General features: G+C 41.9%; 3 protein-coding genes across 6 annotated transcripts; 2 read left to right on the top strand and 1 right to left on the bottom strand.

Moving 5' to 3' along the window:
* Positions 1-416: 416 nt before the first annotated feature.
* On the bottom strand, positions 417-3945 carry LOC133897942 (uncharacterized). Of its 2 annotated transcripts, XR_009906001.1 has the most exons (4): positions 3667-3945; positions 2853-2933; positions 1182-1948; positions 417-798 (listed from the first exon to the last, which is right to left on the bottom strand). XR_009906001.1 is itself a non-coding variant. In XM_062338780.1 (3 exons), the coding sequence occupies exons 1-3, from the start codon at positions 3823-3825 to the stop codon at positions 1583-1585; spliced, it is 606 nt and encodes a 201-aa protein (XP_062194764.1). In that variant the 5' UTR covers positions 3826-3945; the 3' UTR covers positions 1034-1582. The 2 variants fall into 2 exon arrangements, 1 of the variants encoding a protein (XP_062194764.1); XM_062338780.1 differs by lacking the exon at positions 417-798 and having other exon boundaries at positions 1034-1948.
* Positions 3946-11731: 7786 nt separating this feature from the next.
* Positions 11732-15668, top strand: LOC133897921 (TSL-kinase interacting protein 1-like). Of its 3 annotated transcripts, XM_062338761.1 has the most exons (9): positions 11733-12060; positions 12876-12923; positions 13202-13380; positions 13599-13807; positions 13912-14150; positions 14245-14446; positions 14533-14913; positions 14989-15078; positions 15189-15668. In XM_062338761.1, exons 3-9 carry the CDS (start codon positions 13269-13271, stop codon positions 15315-15317), a joined length of 1362 nt encoding a protein of 453 aa, XP_062194745.1. In that variant the 5' UTR covers positions 11733-12060; positions 12876-12923; positions 13202-13268; the 3' UTR covers positions 15318-15668. The 3 variants fall into 3 exon arrangements, with proteins under 3 accessions (XP_062194751.1, XP_062194745.1, XP_062194737.1); XM_062338753.1 differs by lacking the exon at positions 12876-12923; XM_062338767.1 differs by lacking the exons at positions 12876-12923; positions 14989-15078 and having other exon boundaries at positions 11732-12060.
* A 2190-nt stretch (positions 15669-17858) lies between these two features.
* Positions 17859-18512, top strand: LOC133909822 (uncharacterized). Its single transcript, XM_062352371.1, has one exon. It carries the CDS (start codon positions 17915-17917, stop codon positions 18374-18376), a length of 462 nt encoding a protein of 153 aa, XP_062208355.1. The 5' UTR covers positions 17859-17914; the 3' UTR covers positions 18377-18512.
* The last annotated feature ends 1497 nt before the right edge of the window (positions 18513-20009 follow it).

Raw genomic sequence — 20009 nt, 5'->3', positions numbered from 1 at the left:
CAAAAAGGAGGTATTCAATTTTTTGCATTCATCTCTACGCAACGTCATCAAGCGTTCATTTGGTGTTTTGAAGATGAAGTGGAGGATCTTGTTGGACTTACCAAGGTATCCAATGATAAAGCAAACCAAAGTCATACTTTCATGCATAGCCCTTCATAACTTCATTCAAGAAAGTGCAATGACGAATGCAGACTTTGACATGTGTGATCGTGATGAAAACTACATGCCAATCCCGATGGCCTCTTCATCTCAACGAAGTGGTGCTAATAGTCAAATAGGTGACGAAGATCAACACATGAATGTCTTCCGTGATAATCTTGCTAATGCTTTGTTTGCTATGCGAGAGTGATTATGAGAGGCTATTTGTATGGACATATATTTAAATTTGTATGAATCTTACAACTTTACTTTTAAAATCCCTGTATGGACATTTGTATGCGAGAACCTCGGGCTGCAAGAGCCTTGGCGCTTGTTCTCTGTACATAACTTTGCTACATACATCTCAATCGATCTCTCTATGCACCGTCAACCCTTCCTTCTGATCTTGGCTTATTCACTACATCTCTGTACATGCCAACTCGATCATGAGGTCGTGGCGGCGTTGCTGTTGCCAGCGGCGGAGGCGTTGGATGAGGAGCTGCGCAAGCACAACAATACTAGCAGCAGTGGCTGCGGCAACGCCAAGCCTCCTTCCCTGTGGGTGCTTGGGGACTCATACGTGGACACGAGGTTGCTGGAACTTGGGTGACCTCGGGCGGGAGCTGACGCACGCGAGGTGGCCAAAGAGTTGGCGCTAAACTGCAGGGGCAGCAGGAAATTAGGAATAATCAGCAAGGGCATTATGGACAACTAAAATCCAACCACCTATAATCCAGCACCTATAATCCAGTGATCCAAACAACTCCCAAATTATTATTAGCCAACTTTTTACTATCCAGCTTTTTATAATCTCTAGTCAAAATCTAGATTCTTATAATCTCTAGCTGATCCAAACATGGCCTAAGCAAGCCTATTCCAACTTTCATGGTTAGTATTAAAAGAAACATGCTGGACTTCCACATTTAGATGTCTCCTAAAAAAATGATACAAGAATTTCCGGTAAAGTTCATGAAGTAGAAAAAAGAATGATGAAACTAGGCTACCGCACAAACACAGCTTTTATTGATACACATAGAACGTACCAATAAAATCATTAACATCTATCGACCACCACAAACTCCTTGCTGGCCAGAGCATGGCTTTGCACTTGGTAAACAAACAAATGAACTGATAATAAACGCAGCAGTTCTACCAAACCAGTATGTTGACTCTCCAATCTTGCAATCAACATAGTGAACCCCTACTCCCCCAGAAGAGGTTTCTGGTTGTCAAGCATATGCTATCAGGAAGGGCTGAGAATGGCTACAATTCTGTATTGCAGGAGTTTTGCACTGAGACACAATTGATGGCAACCGAGTCGTAGACGGGGAAGACATCAATCACCAATCGGTGGGGCTTCTCCAGCCAATAAAGATCAGAACTTGACGGCTTCGAAGGAACTAGATACACTTGACACTTCCAAGTTTTCTTATGGTTTTCACCTTCAAGGGCCATCATGATGCATATCCATAGAGGGCTCATGCGAATTGTAATGCAAGAAGTCCAGATTTTGGGGAGAATGGCTGTTCTGAGTCCCATTTCCATTGGACAATGAGTTGATGGGACCATATCCTGAAGACTGAATCAAATTATTCAATTGGAAATTTGTCCGTAAAGGGTTGGAGAGAGCATTTGAGATGCCCGCATTTCTTTGGTCAGTTTCACCCATCCGGGAGTTATGTGCAGCACCTACATACCCAAATGAGAAGGGATTGTTTTGTACATTTGCAGAAGGAAAATTATATGATGGCAGCGGACTTGGATGCTGCGGAGATGCTGGCATGTCCTCTGTTTGGTGTTCAATCTCATTCTGCGTACAGAAGAGAAGCATCAAGGAATTGGTTATATACGGATACTGCCAAAGCAATAGCAATAATTATAGAAGAAACGGGGATAACTTTATCTTTTGAATGAGGTCTCAAGGCAAAGCCAGTTTCCATGCCAACAGCTTTAACATTTCACTTGAGAGATCAATAACAACTTTTCTGACTCTCAAGGCTAACCACCTTTGAACTAAGCTTTAACTATTATTTACAATTATATTGTAGTTTACTCAGTAGAAATTTTAGAACTTAACAAAGCACAATCTGATCTGAACTAGTGACATTGGCCCGTTTGGATAGGCTGTGGCTTCGGAGCTTCTGGCTAGCTGAGGATGCGATTGTAGCTGTTGAATTTTAGTTGTTGGTTTTTATAATAAACTTTTAGCTTCTCAGCACACCCAAAAGCCAGCCAGAACCTGCTTCTAAGCTTTTAGTTTATTTCAGCCATAGTTGCTTCCTCAGTCAGCCAAAACCCACCAGAAGCCAGAACAGAAGCTAACCGTTTGGATAGCTTCTGGTTTTTTTCAGGGAAAAGCTGAAAAAAAGTATCCAAACGGGGGATAGTTAAAGATGTGCCAGGATGACATTTGTGCACGTTATGTTTATTACACAATTATATTCCCTCAGAATTGGTAGAGTAGCAGATTACAGTATTGAGTAATGTCTTATGCAATCCGCATATTCAATGCACCCAAGTTTAACTATTGTGTTCCTAGCCTCATGTCATAAATCATAAAGTGAACAATGGTAAGAAGATACTAACTCTCTTCACTTAAGACAGAAATACCAGCTTAGGCTTTGGTCCTTGCACAGGACACATGCATCGAAGATTATGCTAATAAGGTTTATACTGCATTCTGAAAACTTGCCGAGACAAGTTGTTCGTATAACCTGCAAGTATGCAAGTACATCAGCAATGGACACCTCTGAAGCTCCCTCAAGCTGACTGGACAACCATCGATAGACTTTCTCCTGCCAAAACACCAAAAAGAGGATCGATTAGTAAAGTAAATTACTAGGTAACAAAGGTGTGAATACATTGAAGAATACAAATCGATAACTTCCAGTAGTTAATGCTAGTACCACACTACTTAACATAACACTCAAGCAGAGGCATATGCAGAACACAATGATCTCTTTGTTCTTCCAAGGAAATCATTGTACGATTACTTCTTGACACCTTGTGCTGTTAACTCCTAACCCATTTCAATCGCAAAATTGTATCACCAGTTTACCACATTTCCCAAGACATCCCACATCCCAAGAAACAGTGTTCTTTGGCACCATCAGCTTTGCTATGTATTGTGCAGAGCACAACACGAGAGCAATGCACTCAGAACACACTGGAACCCAAAACTCTCCAAGAGTATCCCGCTATCACTCCATCTTTCTTGGCAGACGAAGTGGTTTTGTAACTTGACAGACAGGTGGCATGTTTCGCCCAAATGCCCCCATCCCACCAAGAATTCTCCATTAAATTTCAGCAAACAGAGCAAATTCCCCCATCCTAACTTCCTAAGTCACCAGCTACTCCGAAGACCTATAAACAAGATCCCATCTCCATCTACTATCCGCGCAATCCGACACCCCAAGAACTCGTCCCAAGATCGCAGCTTTCGCGCGACGCAGCCCACCGATCGGAGGGGCAGACCGAGGAAAACGGACAGACGTGGGGAGGGGGGGGGGGGGGTATAGGTCTACAGACCACGGCCCTGCGCTCGCCGGTGTGGAAGGACGCCTTCTGGTGCGCCACCGCCTGCGTGTACACCTGCGACAGCGCGTTCGCGGCGCCCCGGAACGCCAGGTGCATATCCTCCTCCACCTCCTCCTCCGGCCGCCGCTTCTTCGCCGCGTGCGCCGCCATCTGGGCCGCAGTAGGCCACGCCAGCCTCCAGAGGCTCCCCCCTACGCCGGAGACGAGGCTACGGCGACGGCGAGGGCGGGGGGGGGGGGGGGAGTGCGTGCGTGCGGGTGTGGCGATGGTGGTGCAATGGCAAGTGGGATGGTCCAATGAACCACTAATTTAATGGGCCCCACTAGGGCTTTCCTACAAGCCCATGCGCTGATTCCGAAGAGTCCCGGCCCAACACGTGTCTACGAGTATAAATACGTCGCCTACGTATTACAGCACGGAAATTTGGGGCTCGCATCCCATAAAACACGAGTAGATTCACGTGTCATATCTTCTCAACTCTTTTCTCATCTAATAAAAAATTTAAAAATTCAAATAATTTAACTATTTTTATCATTCATACTCGTTCTTCAGTATCTTCATCTCGTTACCTGCTATAGATAAAAGACCGATTATACTAATAAAAATAAATAAATAAATTAGAAAAAAAATTAGCAGATAATCTCTTACTTCTTTTCGGATAACATTTAAAATTAAATCATATTATCGCTCCTAACGTATTCGTTCAGCGTTACTCTCATGATGCATTCATGTCTTCACACCTTAATTTTGTGATTGGTGTTACCAAATTTAATATTTATATTTTCATTGTAACACGTGGAACTTACCTAGTACTGGTAATCATACACGTGTGACACACACGAGCAATTGTATAACTACGGTTTCTAAATTATGCTAACATATTTTATATTCTAAGTTAATATAAATTAAGTAATCGAATATGACAATACTTAAGCTATCCTCCATGGATATTTAATAACATTACAAGCGTAATGAAGGATAGATTAATTTAATCATGCTGTAAACTTGCAACTACTGCAAAGAAAAAATATATCTAAATATTACTCCAATATATCTCACCACTTCAATACGTCTCTAATGAGTCATCTGTACTTGATAATATTCCAAAAGGGTAATTCTTAATTTAATGTCTGGCCTTACTTAACTGATATATTTATGTGGTAGACCATCTAAGAATGTTTTGCCTTGCTTTTTATTATTTCATTTGGCAAGATACTTGGGGTCGACAATCCACCGTTAGCATCACAGTACCCTCATTACGATCTTCGGCACACATGCTCAACAATCCACTTCTTGAAAACCCAGATTGTGTTATTTGAATATGGGAACTAAGGGCTGCCTCTCGGTAAAATGAGTGTGTTGGATATTTGCCTACCACTCAATTTCATTCTGTTTTGTCAATTGTAATGGTTTAAGTACTTGAAACCAGAGAAACCCTTCTCATCCAATAAAAAATTACAACCCATCTAGGCAGGCATTTTATCTAACGTCTTGTGGACATGCTGCTCAGGAAGTTTAAATAATAAAATTTTCAAGACAGTTAGCTATCCCAATTGCATTTGTGCTCAGTCTTGAAAACTCTTATTCCAAACGTTGAGCAAAAAATTAGGGGCAAATAAAATACTTGCCAGCTAGCACACAAGGCAAGGCTTACCTCCTAGCTGAAGGCTCCTTGCTCTCTTCTCAATGATTTTTACATGTAATTCCATTGCATGCTGAAAACAAACAGAACGATTCATAGTTATTGTGCTAATCTGAACAAATACAGCAAATCCAACAGTGCAATTTTTCGTTTTCTTCCTTCAAAGAAAGATTACTTCTTTCCTGAAACATGATCTAGTTTCAAATCTGCAATACCAAACCTCTCAATTTAACTAATATAATTTCACAATCTCATGCTCAAACCTGAAACTACTAAAACTGAAGAGAGCACACAGGAAATCATTCCTCTCCTACGCATTCATGAACGTATTCAAGAAAAGGGAAACAAAAAAGGAGAATAATTAACTTACCACCACAATGAACAGAAGATAATTTTGGAATGAGAATCTCAAATGCTTGCCCATGAACATGCCCTGTGTGGCTAGCGATAGCTCCAGCTACCCCTCTAGTCCTCCACGGCTTCCTCCTATCACTACAGAGCTAGAGAATAATAAGGAAAAAGAAAAGAAATGGTTGTGAGCTGCAAGCATTGAAATGAAAAGGGACCAAGGTACCAGGGCAAGAAGCCAAAGGGCTAGATGCATGCCATGCTCAAATTGAAGTAGAGCTCCCATGGAGGATTCAGGTGAGATGTGTCCAGAGCAATCCGCGTGTCTAACAGGGGTGCCGCACACCCCTTTTATCAAAAAGTGTTTCAAGTCGTTACAAATGTTTTAAGAAATGCTGAAAACATTGGCATAAAAGCAACTACCTCGTACTTCTCTATCTCCAAATGCTTTCTCTGTCCTAGTCCTTTTGCTTGTGGCCACCTGCTGCACTTCTGCCAGTGGAGCAGCATGATCTGCATTATATTATCATGTTTCAAAATCTGTAAAAGAAAAACACAAGTGCTTCAACTCAAAATACAAACCTAGTTAATGTTAGTACTACAAGTCACACCATCCTTAACAAATAGTAAACCTTGCAGCTACTTCGATCTTTGAGAAACAGTAACCAACTGACTCTAAGTTTAGAGAAATCCCGTCAACAACAAGTATCTCAGGGTAACTAAAAAAGAGTCAAAGCTAAACTGATTACTTTAAAATTTCAGAGTGCAATAGTTATAAAGATTATTTTTTTTCCTGGAAAAGTACTTCCAAGATTGTGCCTCATGAACATGGAACCCTAATACAAGTCAAAATTGTTCAAAAAACTAAAATTTTCACTATAAAAATAGACGCAACAACAAAGCAAGAAACCATATCCCTGATAGCCCTGGTACATTGTAGAAAAAAAGGTTTAAATAAGCAAAAGTTTGGTTATATAGGGCTAACTGCTAGGTCTTTATACCTATACCTGCTGCTTTCTAAATGTACTGAAGGGATTCATGTATGAATCCTATCATCCAAGCGGGATCGCAGAAGTAGCCTTACTTCCGGTTCACAGAACACACTACTACTACCACATTTCTGAATGATTCTTCCTCTGAAAAGCATCGAGGTAATTCCTAAGCAACCTTACATCAATGACCATGGTTGGAATCTGTAGAGGAATAGTCAATCCCATGAATTCAAAATACACATGGAAGGAAAAGATGCATACAGGAAATCAATACATTGTCACCAATTTTTTTCATACAGATAAGCCGTTTCCTTTTTGAAAGGAAAAGCAATAATCGCAACTTCACCAGGAAAAAAACTAAAATTGAAATTTCCAGATACCATTCCATTGCACGTACGAGTGCTGCGCAGGAAGCATCAGGAGTGAAGAGGATCCAGACTAGAACTAAGACTCTGAAGAGAACTTCGAAGAAGGCAAGTCCTATCTCCTTGATCATACTGAACCTATGGTTTTCAAATAATATACATGATCAACTAAAATCAGACTTATTATCGCATGTGCTATATATTGCGTTTTCTTTCAAACTACTTATACTAGTTAATCATATCAACACTGTCATACCTTACATGTCATCATCCAGAATACATATCACCCTAGAAATACCTGTTGTTAAACATATTAACAATGGACGACGCATTGATATCTAGCATGTTTAGGATGGAATACGTCTCCTCGGAGATGTCGTTTTTAAAACACTTCTCCTTGAGATAAGATTTATCATTATCAATGTTAACTCGTATACCATGAATCCTTGATGGTTATAAATTCCGTGATGGATGTGAAATCCTTGACATCGTGTGGGATATGGTGGGAGATGTGTAAAAATGGGTGAAATTTGTTTTAGCGAGGGCAGGTGGAGTAGTACTCTGAACGAGGATGCTCCTGTGGACTTGAGTCACCTTTGTGGTGTTCATTGCCAGAAGATACCTGCTCTGGCCGGTTAAGGACCGAGTTATTATGTTATCATTCTTAGCCACCCATGTGCAACCATGCATCCTAAATGGGCAGGACTTGACTCTCCTTTCACCGGACTAGGTTGGGTATAATACTAGGCGGCTGGGGAGCAGCAAGAAACCAAATGTACATCTGGCCCTCTGTTGAATATTTCGAGAGATGGCATAGCCAATCTGATATTCTAAACATGGTCTCTGGTACTTGGGGTGTCTCGTGAAAAAGCCCGATAGGAAAGGTGTTTGAAGGATCTCGATATGATTCACTCCTTTGCTTACAACGGTTGGAGGCTGAGCATATCGCATGGGTAAAGTTGTACAACATCTGCTGAGTATAAATCTATTCGAATAGTTGTGTCCATGGTCATGGATATGCGAAAGCAGTAACCCTGATGACTAGACTCTAGGGGTGTGCATCTTGATGAGTGAGTGTGTGGACTAGATGTCCGTGTGATGAGATTCCTGGCCCATTCTGTCAAAAGTTGTATGATACTAGAGGTACGCCGGACGTGATAATAGGGACTACAGAGAGAGGTGTAGCCCCTCCCAGGATCGAAAAACCCATATAAAGCTTGTCAGCCGGTTTTAAACTAAGTATATCAATAATATGTGATACAATAGAATACCTGCATAAACCGCTTTACGCACAAAACTAAACCGTAGAGACTTATCCTTGAATTACCCCTTTATGCATCTATCAACAACTTGAAATAGTATAGAGCTTGCTGAGTGCCTTCCGTGCTCACTCTTGCTGTATTCAGATGAAGAGGCGGATCCCGCCAACGCTATAGGTGAAAACGGAACTAAGGAGTAGTCTCTAGAGTCGCGTTCGCACCCTAACTGCCTGTGGTTTGGGCTATGTGTTTCGCTGTGTTTTTGTTGGCCCTTCGGCCAGGTTTGTAATATATACACTATGGTTTATAACCTTTTGTACCCTGTAACCTTAATACATTTGACTATAATATTACAAATGTTGTACTATACGTATTAGCTACTTGATCCAGGGACTGATACAGGAGGCACATGAGATCTTGAGATTAGGGTCTTACATTGAGCATATGGAGTTAAAATGCAAATATCAAGAATTTAAACTTGCTATGATGCTACTGATCCTAACTTGAATGAATTGCCTACTATTAGAGTAGTTAAGGTTCATGCATCTACTTCTCCCTGAAATACTATGCTCATCTTCATGTGATCATCTACCATCTCTTAAGACTAACTATGCAAGGGAGAAATAACTTAGGGATGAGATTACGAGTCTCAACTCATGTGTGGCTCGGTTGACTAAGGGTGAGTACAAGCACAAAGAAATTCTTATGAAGAATGCTATGTACTACAACAAAAGAGACCTTGGTTGCTTCCTAAACCCAGTAGAAAATCTCATCAAGTCAACGGAGATCAACAAGTGCTTCATAAGGGAAGTTGGCTCTTATTGTCAACATTGTCAAGTCACCAGTCACCACATAAGAAAGTGTCCAATTCCTTCCAAACATCTCCCTACTTTGCATTCTAAATATAAATCCACTTTCAATAATAGTCTTTTCTTATTGCATAAACTTAAAAGTAGAAAAGTAATAGCAAAATTCATTAGAATTCAAGCTAAAAGAAGGCTTCCTAAGCAACTACAAGTGCCAAAAGCTCTTGTGACTCCCGTTAAAGGTATCAAACTTGTTTGGGTACCTAAACAAAAAACGATCTCATGTGTATAGGTGAACTATAAAGCTGGTGATAAGCATTGGATGCTTGATAGTGGTGCTCGGTTAAAGGCACCACGAAATACTCGGACCCTCCGGGTTGGGCATACTTGAACTTCTCAATGACTTTCCTTGGGTGATTTGATTTGCATGTTAAATCTATCATGTATAGACATGCATACACACTATACAAGGGTTTCTAGACCCAAAATGCACACTAAACCCCGATTTTCGAGTACAAAACAATGGAGTTTTCCCTGGGCTACCCAGAACCTTTGGGTTTAACCCGGACTATCCGAGTTGCTGCAGAGATGTCTTTTCGCAGGGAAAAATAGCTAATTTTATTTGCAAGCTTCGTCGATCCAAGGAGAAAAAAATGTTTTGCACTAGTTCATAGGGTCTAGACCTCACTCTCTAAATAGCAACTCGATTTCCTAGCTCAAAACTTACCCAAAATCCTCAAATTCCTTCCAAGGCTCAAGGACATGAGACGCTTCACAATTTGCAACCAAAGCTCCCAACTCGGATTTCAACCAACTAAACCACGTATTCTTGCAATGGGAGCCTAGGAGACTCACTCAAGATGATTTCCCGAGATTGGTGACTGTCGGTGGAAGGTGGAAAAGCTCAGAAAGAGGAAGAACGCTAGTACTCCTTGTGCTTTAACCAAGAACACCAAAAGACATCAAAATCGACTCGAATCCTTTGTGAAAACAAAAATGAATTAGATGGATGAAGAGCTTAGGAGCTAAAGAACATGTGAGTACCACATGTATACCTCGATTTGGCTTCTAGAAGGTGGATTCGAGGAAGAACGAGAGGGAGACAGAGAGCTTGAGGGGAGGGAGATGGGAGCTGCTCCCTTGCCTTGGCCAGTTGGGGAGAGTGTGGGGGAGTTAGGGAGAGAGAGGGAATAGGTGGGGCTGCTGTCCAAGGGAGAGAAGGAGTGGTTGGCCACCAATGTAGGCCCCACATGCTAGAAAAAGAAGCATATATTTAACTGTGAATTCGATTATTTTCTCTTCCAAATTACTTTCTCTCAACCAGTTGACTCTAAACGAAATGCTCTAGCGTTCAAAAACAAACATGACACAAAATTAAATATAATACTTATGAAGCATGGTTATACTTAATTGTATGATTACGGTTTCGGGACGTGACACAGTAAAAGCTACAGAAAAGATAACACGGCATTACCTAGAGATCAAATGAAGTCAAATTCTTGCAATTCTTTGCATTCTCACCAAGCCTGTCACCATATCAAACTTAGTTTCTCAAACCCTTTGTAACCCATGGTGAGATGAGTTAAACGAACATCATTCAAACAACTGTGCATTGTCCCATCATCACCTGCTGGCTGGTCCAATGGGATTATGGGAATGGAGATATCTGAACTTGAAATTTGCCACAAGGGGCATCCTCCTGCGAGGCTGAAATGGGCAAGTACTATGCTCTTGTAATCAAGATAAATATTTGCCACAAGGGGCATCCTCCTGCGGGACTAGCGTATTGCAACAGGGCTAAGTTAACAAGAACGCCACTAAATTAAGTTAGTATGTCTTAATCTTATGCAACAAAGTTATATCCACTATAGCAACTTGGCAAGGCGGCGGCGACCAAGGGGCGTCATGGAAGCTAGTTACTGAACAAATACCCGTGATCCCTAGTATTGATCAAAGTGCATTCCTTGTACTCAGTTAGATAGTGTTAGTTTCCCTACAAAAGTATCCAAGTTGGACAAATACCATAATTCTCCAAGAATTTAGCGCTCATTCCTCCTGAAACCCTCTACATTCGTGAAGTTTCTCCCAAATATGATCTAGAAACACCCAAAAATCTAATTTTCCTCACGATCTCGATCCCTACTATGTCCACAAGGCACCGAATTCTCCAAGGATTTAGCATACAGAATATCACCAGCAATACACTGAATTCAGAGCCAGATCGAGGGGGACTCACCTTGCAGCACGATCTGGATGCAAAGTCGGATGTGTCGGTGCCGGCGCCAGCCCCGTCTGCCCTGACGTGGTGATCGATCTTCTAATTCCGTATTCCTCTAACGGTAGGTAAGAGTTCGGATCAAAGAAAGAAGGGACAAAGGGAAGAATACAACTTTGGACTCATCATTCACTTTGTCTTCTTCTTGATCTTGGCCACACGGGAGCGATGGAGATGCTACTTCTAGCAGAGTCGTCGAGTGATGGGTGGGGGAGACGAAGGGGGATTTGATCCGGAGGGGAAGACATGTTGATAAGAACAAGTGATGTATTATGGTGGGGATCTGAAAAAGTTGGATATGGTGCTTGTCATAAAAAGCACCGTTTAGATTATAGTTTAGATAATTTATATAAGATGGAAACGAAGAGGAGTGGAGCCGTCTAGGCGGCAAGCAGGCCACAAGTGTTCAAATTTTACTCCGAAAAAAGTTTCGTTGTCTCGCTCTCGCCTCCTCTTCCTCATCCCATCCCCTTCCCGCTCTCCCCTCCTCCTCGGTCCCGCGCGGCGAAGGTCCGGGAGCAGCCTTCGGCGGCCTGTCTCCGCGGTGGGTGGTCTTCCTCAGGGCTCGGCTCCGGTCCCCGGTCATACCTCCGTGTCCTCTCTGGAGCGGGGCGTCCCTCCGGGGTCTCGTCGGGCGAAGCTAGGGTTTCGCCGCCTTGGGGTCTGGGGGACGGCGAGATTTAGAGTTTCGAACTCCGGTACGCATCCTCTGGCCGTTTGGATTGCTGCGATTAAGTGGGTGGCGGGTTCGTGCGGTGCGGGACCTGCTTGATTCGTGTGATTTCGGGGTTCTGAAGCGCTGGATGTTGAGTAGAATTCGGGGATTAGGACATTAGGTTTTCACTCGCGAATTTGTGCCTTACTGCTTTGGTTTGTGGAAGGAACCAGGTCTCGACTTCACCTTTTTGTCACCCCTCCGTTTGTTTTTCTCTTGATCCACAAATGGAATCATTCCTAGCGTGTACAAATTCGTCGGGAAATTTTCTTCTTGTAGAATGTATCCAATGAATACCATAGTGCAGAGAAGAATTAGGTTGTTGGAAATCATGTTTTCTGATTAATTGCTTGGTTTTGTCCAAGAAAGTTAGAACTTGTGTTTAATGGCGACGTTGAATCTTTGTACTGGAAAAGCACATATTCCTTCTGTTACAATGGATAATTCAATGGGTTATTACAGTGTGATCTATTTGTTTGCGCTCATCCATTATATCAACTCTTCTATATGACTAACAATGTTTTTTTTTCGTAAAATCATATTTTTCAAAATAAGGTAGTGTTTTATTATTCCGGCCTCTGTGTAAGGCATGCACTCAACCATCCATTATTACAAAATTTCAGCCAAAGCTGGAAATAAGATGCCAACAAATAGCAAACAGCAATAGTTCCCAAATCATAAATAAAAAGGGACACTAAACTTCAAGCACCAAGCCTATTAGTAGACATCCACCCATGTAAGGCAAATATCTCCATGACAGCATGCCCACTTCATTCTGTTATGTGCCTCCTTTTGCAGTAGGGACCCGGATCGAATCCAGTGAGTTCCTCTGAAGATCGCCTACATGTAAGAGTTAGGGTTTGCCTTATCAAAAATAATATCGTAAAATCAGATAGAAATCAGTTTCTGTCGTTTGGATTTTAGTTTGTTCAGTGGTGTGTGAGTTGTCTGTTTTCTGATTTGAGATAGCCAACCATTTCATATTCTTGCTTCTTAGTGAAAAAACTCACCCTTCTGAGGATGCAGAATGTGTAATCTGGCCCTTTCTTAAAACGAAGAGAACACGTTTTTTTTTTAAACCACAAATTGATTCAGTAAATGATTGTGCAACTTATCATCTGCAGGAGAGGGGTTTAAATTTTTCAAGAGGGAAGATTGAACTGGATAGCTGCTGCTGAGTATTGGAAAACAATGAAAGCTGATCAGCAGCACTGTAATGCAACTGACACAGGAGCAAAAACCAAACTTGGTTGCAATAAGCTGCAAAGCCTGAAACCTAACACTCATATCAACAAATCGTCAGGTGATTTGTTTGCTTTCTCAGTTTCCTGTTCTCTATGGCATATATAGTTACATAATGAAATTTTAATCTAACAAAGACCAAGGTCGAAGTATGAAACTAAGTGCTTCTTGGTAGGTACAGTTGAACAAAAAAAAAATTGCATGGTCCGTTAAGTTCTTGGCAATATGCTGCAAGGATATTTTTGAGTTTTTATACTCAAACAAATGCATCATTTTCAGGCAATATTGCAGAGAAATGCAGAATGGGAGCTTGTTTCTCACCTGGCCAATCATATACGGAAAGTGAGATATCATTAAAGACCGGCAGTCTTATGGGAGCACCATTCAGCGATTCTAAGAAGTTATCTGCTCGGCCACTAAATCACTCTGGAAAGATCAAGCTTCAACTTTTCCCAATAGATGAGACCATTCAAAAGATTTTGCAGCAAGTGAGTACCTCAGTTAGCTTCACCTGAGTACCATATACAATCTTCCTGTTTGAAGGATCCCTCTCTTGTATTTGCATGGCTTATTGCTTCATTTAATGTGACAGGATAAACGCAACCCTTACCTGGAATTGACTTTGACTCCTCGAAAAAAGATATCCTCAGTTGTGCAGCATCTGAACAGAAAATGGGGTAGTTCTCAGTGTGCAAAAGGCGAGCTCATGCTCTTCCCTTATGATGCTAGACTAGATAGCATAACTGGCAGTGAAAAGTGGACTCTTCAGGATTCTTGCACGGCTGCTGATGTGCATGTTGCAGTTGGCAGCCCTTCTACATTTCGTTTAAGGTTCCATTTTTTGTCCATAAAATAGTTACTTTTATTTGTATCCATGCAACATTAATCACTAAAATTGTAGGTTAAATATTACTTTATTATGAAGGTATGGTTGGTTTGAGCTCAATTTGAAGCAACAAAGTAGTGGATCATCTTTGGCACCAGTGCACTCTATAGACAACACTATTGGCAACACGCCTTCAGATCTTGTTTTCAGTGAACAGAAACATATGGTTGGTTCCAGTGAATTCCCAAGTAACTTTGTGGCACCATCCATTGTGGATAACACTAATACAGTACAAGCAGTGGTGAGTATCAAATGTTGTGTGTTTTTTTGCGACATTAGTGGTATTCTTACTTGAGACCTGATACTCTGTATATGATTCCAATATAGGATAATCAAAGCAAAGTGGCACCACTTTCATGGATTGACTGCATATCAAATATAAGTTTCGGAGCACTGTTATCTGAAGCTGCACCTTCTCAAGACAGCAAACAATTGCCTTCACAAAATAACTTGAGTCTCCAGCAGATACCTGTTACATGTGATTCGTTTGATGCTGATATTGCTTCTCTGATTGCTCGCCAGCAAGCAAGTAACCAGCCGAGGGTGTCAAATCCATCCCTTTGGGACGCCGAAGAAACTTGTCATGCATTTGCCTTCCAGAATCAAACTTCAAAAAGGACATCAACTTCAGTTCCTGGCAACAGTGGTGCTACTATTAACTCGTCTGTCCTGGGTGCAATTCCAGAAACTGGCACAGATGATGATCAGGTACACTTGCGTGTCTAATGTTTTGTCTTAAGTCAGAAACTTTTTGTGTTGTTTATCAGCTTTTTGTTTCTGCAGCAATGCTCTACTAAAGGTGGGAAAGAGGAACCAAACACTTGGACACCAGTGTTGACCAATGGTCATAATGCAAAGCCAGAGATCCCAATGGTACCGATTAGGACCCCTACCAAACATTGATATGTTTAAGATGATAAACTTTCTTTGGTCCTCCAACTGCTGGCGCGATTCTTATATATATGTGTCCTATTTACTTTCAGCATGAGTCCTCTGGCAACCCAGAGCTTGGAGCATCTTGCTCTAGACTCTTGAGTGGAACCGACAGTTTAGGGCTAAGCAGTTTACTCACAAACAGCTTGGATGCATTCCAGAACTTCTCTGTTTCCTGAAGCTCAGACAACCATATGGAAGAACTAGGGTTATACAGTACGGACGAACTGAAGGTATAGGTTCACCGGATTTCTGCTTCATTGAGAGATTATTTTGGGCTTGCTGAAGCCACTTCTTCTTCTGTAGATAAATTACAGATCGCAGTCAGCTAGTCATGTAAACATTTTACTAATTGCTAGTTTGCTAATTGTATATTCTGAAATTGCCAAGAATCTGTTTGTATTGGCTTTTATCATTTTCGTCGCATCCGATTGCATTTTGTCCGAGTATTGTACACATTTGCTCTTGGGAACATTGATCAACCGAGGTAATAGTGCAATAACAAGTGGCAATCTGACTCTTCAGCTGAATTTTGAATTGTTAGGCGTTGCATATTCTTTTTACTCCTTTTTAGGCAACGAACTAAATAAAAGACACTGAAAGTTGGGGCGAACCATTTTAGCAGTTCGACTTGCCTGAGGGTACCTGTTTTGGTAGAACTATTCTCCCGTGCTTTCTCGCTTCTGTTGTGCAGATGTGAAAGGTTGCTGTCCAAATTTAAATTTCGTTGCAGACTTGTATCATTGGGAGTTGCGTGTTCGTTTTAGGGGGAAAATCATTGAAAATATTCCAAAGAAAATAAACATTACGATCTCGTCTCTTTGGCTGCGTACCTGTGAGTACCGTTGAGCATTGCATACTCCTAATTCTGAGTTACTGAGAGACACTGAGTTTGTACTTACCAGTTGAGCAGTTCTCCCTTGTGGCCTGACCTGTTTGAGAGAACAATTCTTCGGACAGAGAAGTCCTAAGAAGCAGCCATATGAACTCGCCCATGTTTCTCGCCTCCTATTTCTCGTGAATCCGTGTCTCAAGTCAAAGAAGTTTGAAAGATTTTGCATGTAGCAACGCGCCGAATCTGGCCTGCTTCGTTTGACCGTCAGATCCTCTCCCTTATTGAATACGCCCACAGGATTAACTTCAAAGAGAAGTACCCTGCACCTTGCCTGGAGATCTGCATGACACATGCTTATATCAATAGTCAAATTTGGCACTCTGAACAACAACCACCATTCTGTTCTTTTCAATTCAGGTGTTCATATATCTGAATTCATCAAACTCCCCTGGAAGTGATAATTTGCTCATGTATCTGAATCGAACACGATCACAGATTAAATCAAGAAACCTTAACATAATTGATTGTTCGCACAGCTTTTTGAAATGATTAACATGTTTTTTTTATTATATAAACCAATCTACCGAGAAATTCCTCGCAAAAAAAAACTCCCCTAGAGAGGATTAGCAGAATTATTTCTTTTTGAAGAAATTAAAGTTATGGAAACATGTAACTGCCGTCTCACTCTCAACTGCCAACTTGTCATTCATATATCCAGGAGGACGTCAGTGGACGTTCTACTATGTTATGGGTATGTGCCCAACGAGTTCCGTATAAAAATGCAAGAATGTAATTGATGCAACAGCAATGACATATATACATACTACTAAAAGAGAGTATATATAGATAAATGTGAACTTCCAACTTCATGATTAGCTAAGCCGGAGCTGCCAAACGGTAGGCCTAACTGAAGGCTTATGCTGGACCATTGGCAAGAGAAAGATTAGCCCAGAGAGAGCGAGAGAGAGCACAAAAAACAAACATCTGAGTTCAAGGATGAGGCTCCGTTTTATGAGCAATCATGAAATGATCAGTCTCTTGATTCCGAAGTAATGGAACACTCAATGGGCAATGATGAGCATCAAGACAAACCGCCAATCTAACCTAAGCATGCGCCAAGATGCACTTTATTCTTTCGGGGAGAAATAGTGGAGCACGATCGGATACAAAAAAAGTAACTGATCTTCTACATGCAAAATAAGTGAATTTGGAACAATGCAACTTGAGGAAATTGTCCTTTATGCCATTGGTTATCCATTGATTCCTCTATAGAAGTCTTTTATGCCGCTTGCAAAACATACCTTAAAGTCTTTTCTTGATTGAAGAAACATTTTATTTTCAAATAATGCCAGCACTTTGCAAGCCGTATCATAATTATATCCTACAGACTATGCATCTAATAAAAAAGCATTTCACATACAGAAGACATTGTTAGCCAATTGCATTAGAAACATATCCTGGGATAGTATAAAAAAAATCAAACACTTTAGGCAGAGTGTAAATATGATTTGCTAGCTGTAATTTGATTTTTAAGTGTTTGCAAACAGTAGGATCCAAGACAAAAGCACCCTTTCTTCACTCAACAAAGCATACCGTATTTTTTAATCCACAACTCTTTCATGCCCATTTCGCAATTTTATGCTGATTTTTGCCCAAAACGTAAGTCAATTTTGGCGGCCATTGGATTTACATGAAAACGTCCATTGTGATTTGTCTGACAAGCCATACATCTTTTCATGTAATTTAACTAGCTAAAAAAAATAGTCAACACATACTTAAAGTGCCCCCCCAAAATAATTAATTTTGTCGTTCAATCCTAAACTACCCACCGGCCCCACCACTCTCCGTCCCTCGTATATACGCACGACGAGCGCGGCCAGCCCTCCCGCTTCGCTTCACACGACCTCTCCTCTGATCCTCTCCCACCCACTCCTTCTCGCCATGGACGGCGGCGGTGGCGACTACAGCCCGCGCTTCCAGCGTCAGGCCTCATGCTCCTGCGCCCCCTCCATCTCCCGCCGGGGATTCGTGCGCGCCGGCTTCGACCTCGACGGCGACGACTACTACTACGACGACGACATCTTCCACTCCTCCTCCTCCTCCTCGGCCGGCGGCGGCGGCCCTTACTCCGCTGCGGCGTACGCCGGAAACCAGCGCCCGTCCGCGCGCACGAGGCTGAGGGGGCTGTGGCGGCGCATCATGCGGGAGAAGAAACGGATCCTGCTCTGCACCACCGGCTGCTTGCCGATGGCGGCCGCACCGCATCGGGAGCCGTACGACGAGTACAGCTACGCACAGAACTTCGACGACGGAGAGGCGTGGGTGGAGCCGGAGAACCTCTCGCGCTCCTTCTCCGCGCGCTTCGCTGTCCCCTCCAGGGTGCTGCAGAGGGTCGCCGTGTAGAAGCTCCAAGAAACCGCCGGCCGCCGGCGGCTTGATCTTTTTTTCTTCTTTTTTCCCTCTTTCCAATTTTGGAGCCGTAAATTGTGAAAACAGAAGCATCAATCCCATCTGTATATGCATCCAGATTTTAATTTCATCGTATCTCCAGCAAATTTTCATTGATTTTGGTCAAATTTTGTACTGTGCCAGCAAAAACCACCACACATGACACTCGCACATATGGACAACACAATCACAGAAAACATGTGAATAGGTTTCACAGCCCCAGGTCTGTTAACTAAATATGTGAAAAATCAGTTTATTGAAAAATTCCCGAAAATATTAGTTTTTTATGAAGGTTACCAGAAAATGGTATCACTTTAGGGGATTTTTGGTATAAGATCAGAAATTCAAAGTGTGTATGCAATTGTCTAATCTAATCCAATTGTGTATAATGGACTTGCTTGGCCAAACATGATTCTTGGACATTAGGCGATGTGTCGCTGCATGTGAAGAGTCTGTACTCCCCTTTTCCCCTCTTTTTCAATGACACCAAAAGCTTGCAAATTTGACCATACCAAGAATCTCATGAAAGGGTCGATGTTGCGAACTATTTAAAAATCAAGTTGAGATATGTTTTAGTTTGTTTGTGATAAGTTATTGATAATATTAGTCTTAAATAGAACTTGGTTTGACTTGGATGCGTATATACATGATTTTGCTTATGGCTAACAATTGTTGGAAAGCATAATGAAGTTGGTGTGAGTATAGGGAAAATTACCTCACCGGAGTATCCGGTGTTTGAAATTTTGCACTTATCGGATTGTCCGGTGTTAAGGTGAAGGGAGCATTGGAATATTTTAGCATAGAAAGAAAAGTGGTAGTAGTGCACCGGATGGTCTGGTGAGGACAAGCGACGTCACCGGACTAATTCTTGCAGAAAGGGTATAGAAACGAGTCAGGTGGAGATGAAGATACCAAATGGTCTAATGATTATGCCTTGTGCACACCATACTATTCACCGAATAAATTCTTGCAAAGAGGTTGCAAATGAGAGTCTGGTGCATGTGAACTAACCGGATGATCCTGTAATGGACACGAGTTCACCAGAGCATCTCACCAGAGCTTTTATTGCCGAGAACAAATTTTCTATGCGCAAATGAAGTTGAACTCACCGGATGGTCCGATATTCAGGAGCAGAACATACCGGAACATCCGGTGTTTATGATCTCTGCATGATGTGCTTTCATTTGATGATTTTTATTTCGAGCCAACCTGGAGATGATTTTAGAGTGGAAGAAACATGTTTGCTTGTTTCATGGTATGTAGATGAATACAACTTGGTGGTCTACGGTGGGATGATTAGGGGTCAAGCGGGAGGCTTGGTACACATGGAGGTCAACACAAAGCATGGATGGAGAAGGCATGATGATGAAGTCAAGCGAAGGGGATATCGGTACAAGTGACAAGAAGGCCCGAGGGATCGGGAGCGGAAGAGACTTACCAGGCGATCAAGATCGTAAGAAGAAGTACACGCGTTAATATCGAAGCACCTGTTTGAGGCAAAGCAAGTGACGGCTAGTCACACTTTTAAAAGCGTACTAGGGTTTCACTGTTTGGCCATAAAACTACGAGAGGACTGGAGGGTCACATG

This window comes from Phragmites australis, chromosome 2 (assembly GCF_958298935.1).
Source record: "Phragmites australis chromosome 2, lpPhrAust1.1, whole genome shotgun sequence".
NCBI lineage: Eukaryota > Viridiplantae > Streptophyta > Magnoliopsida > Poales > Poaceae > Phragmites > Phragmites australis.
The sequence above is the reverse complement of the archived record's forward strand: the minus strand, read 5'-3'. Positions and strand labels throughout refer to the sequence as shown.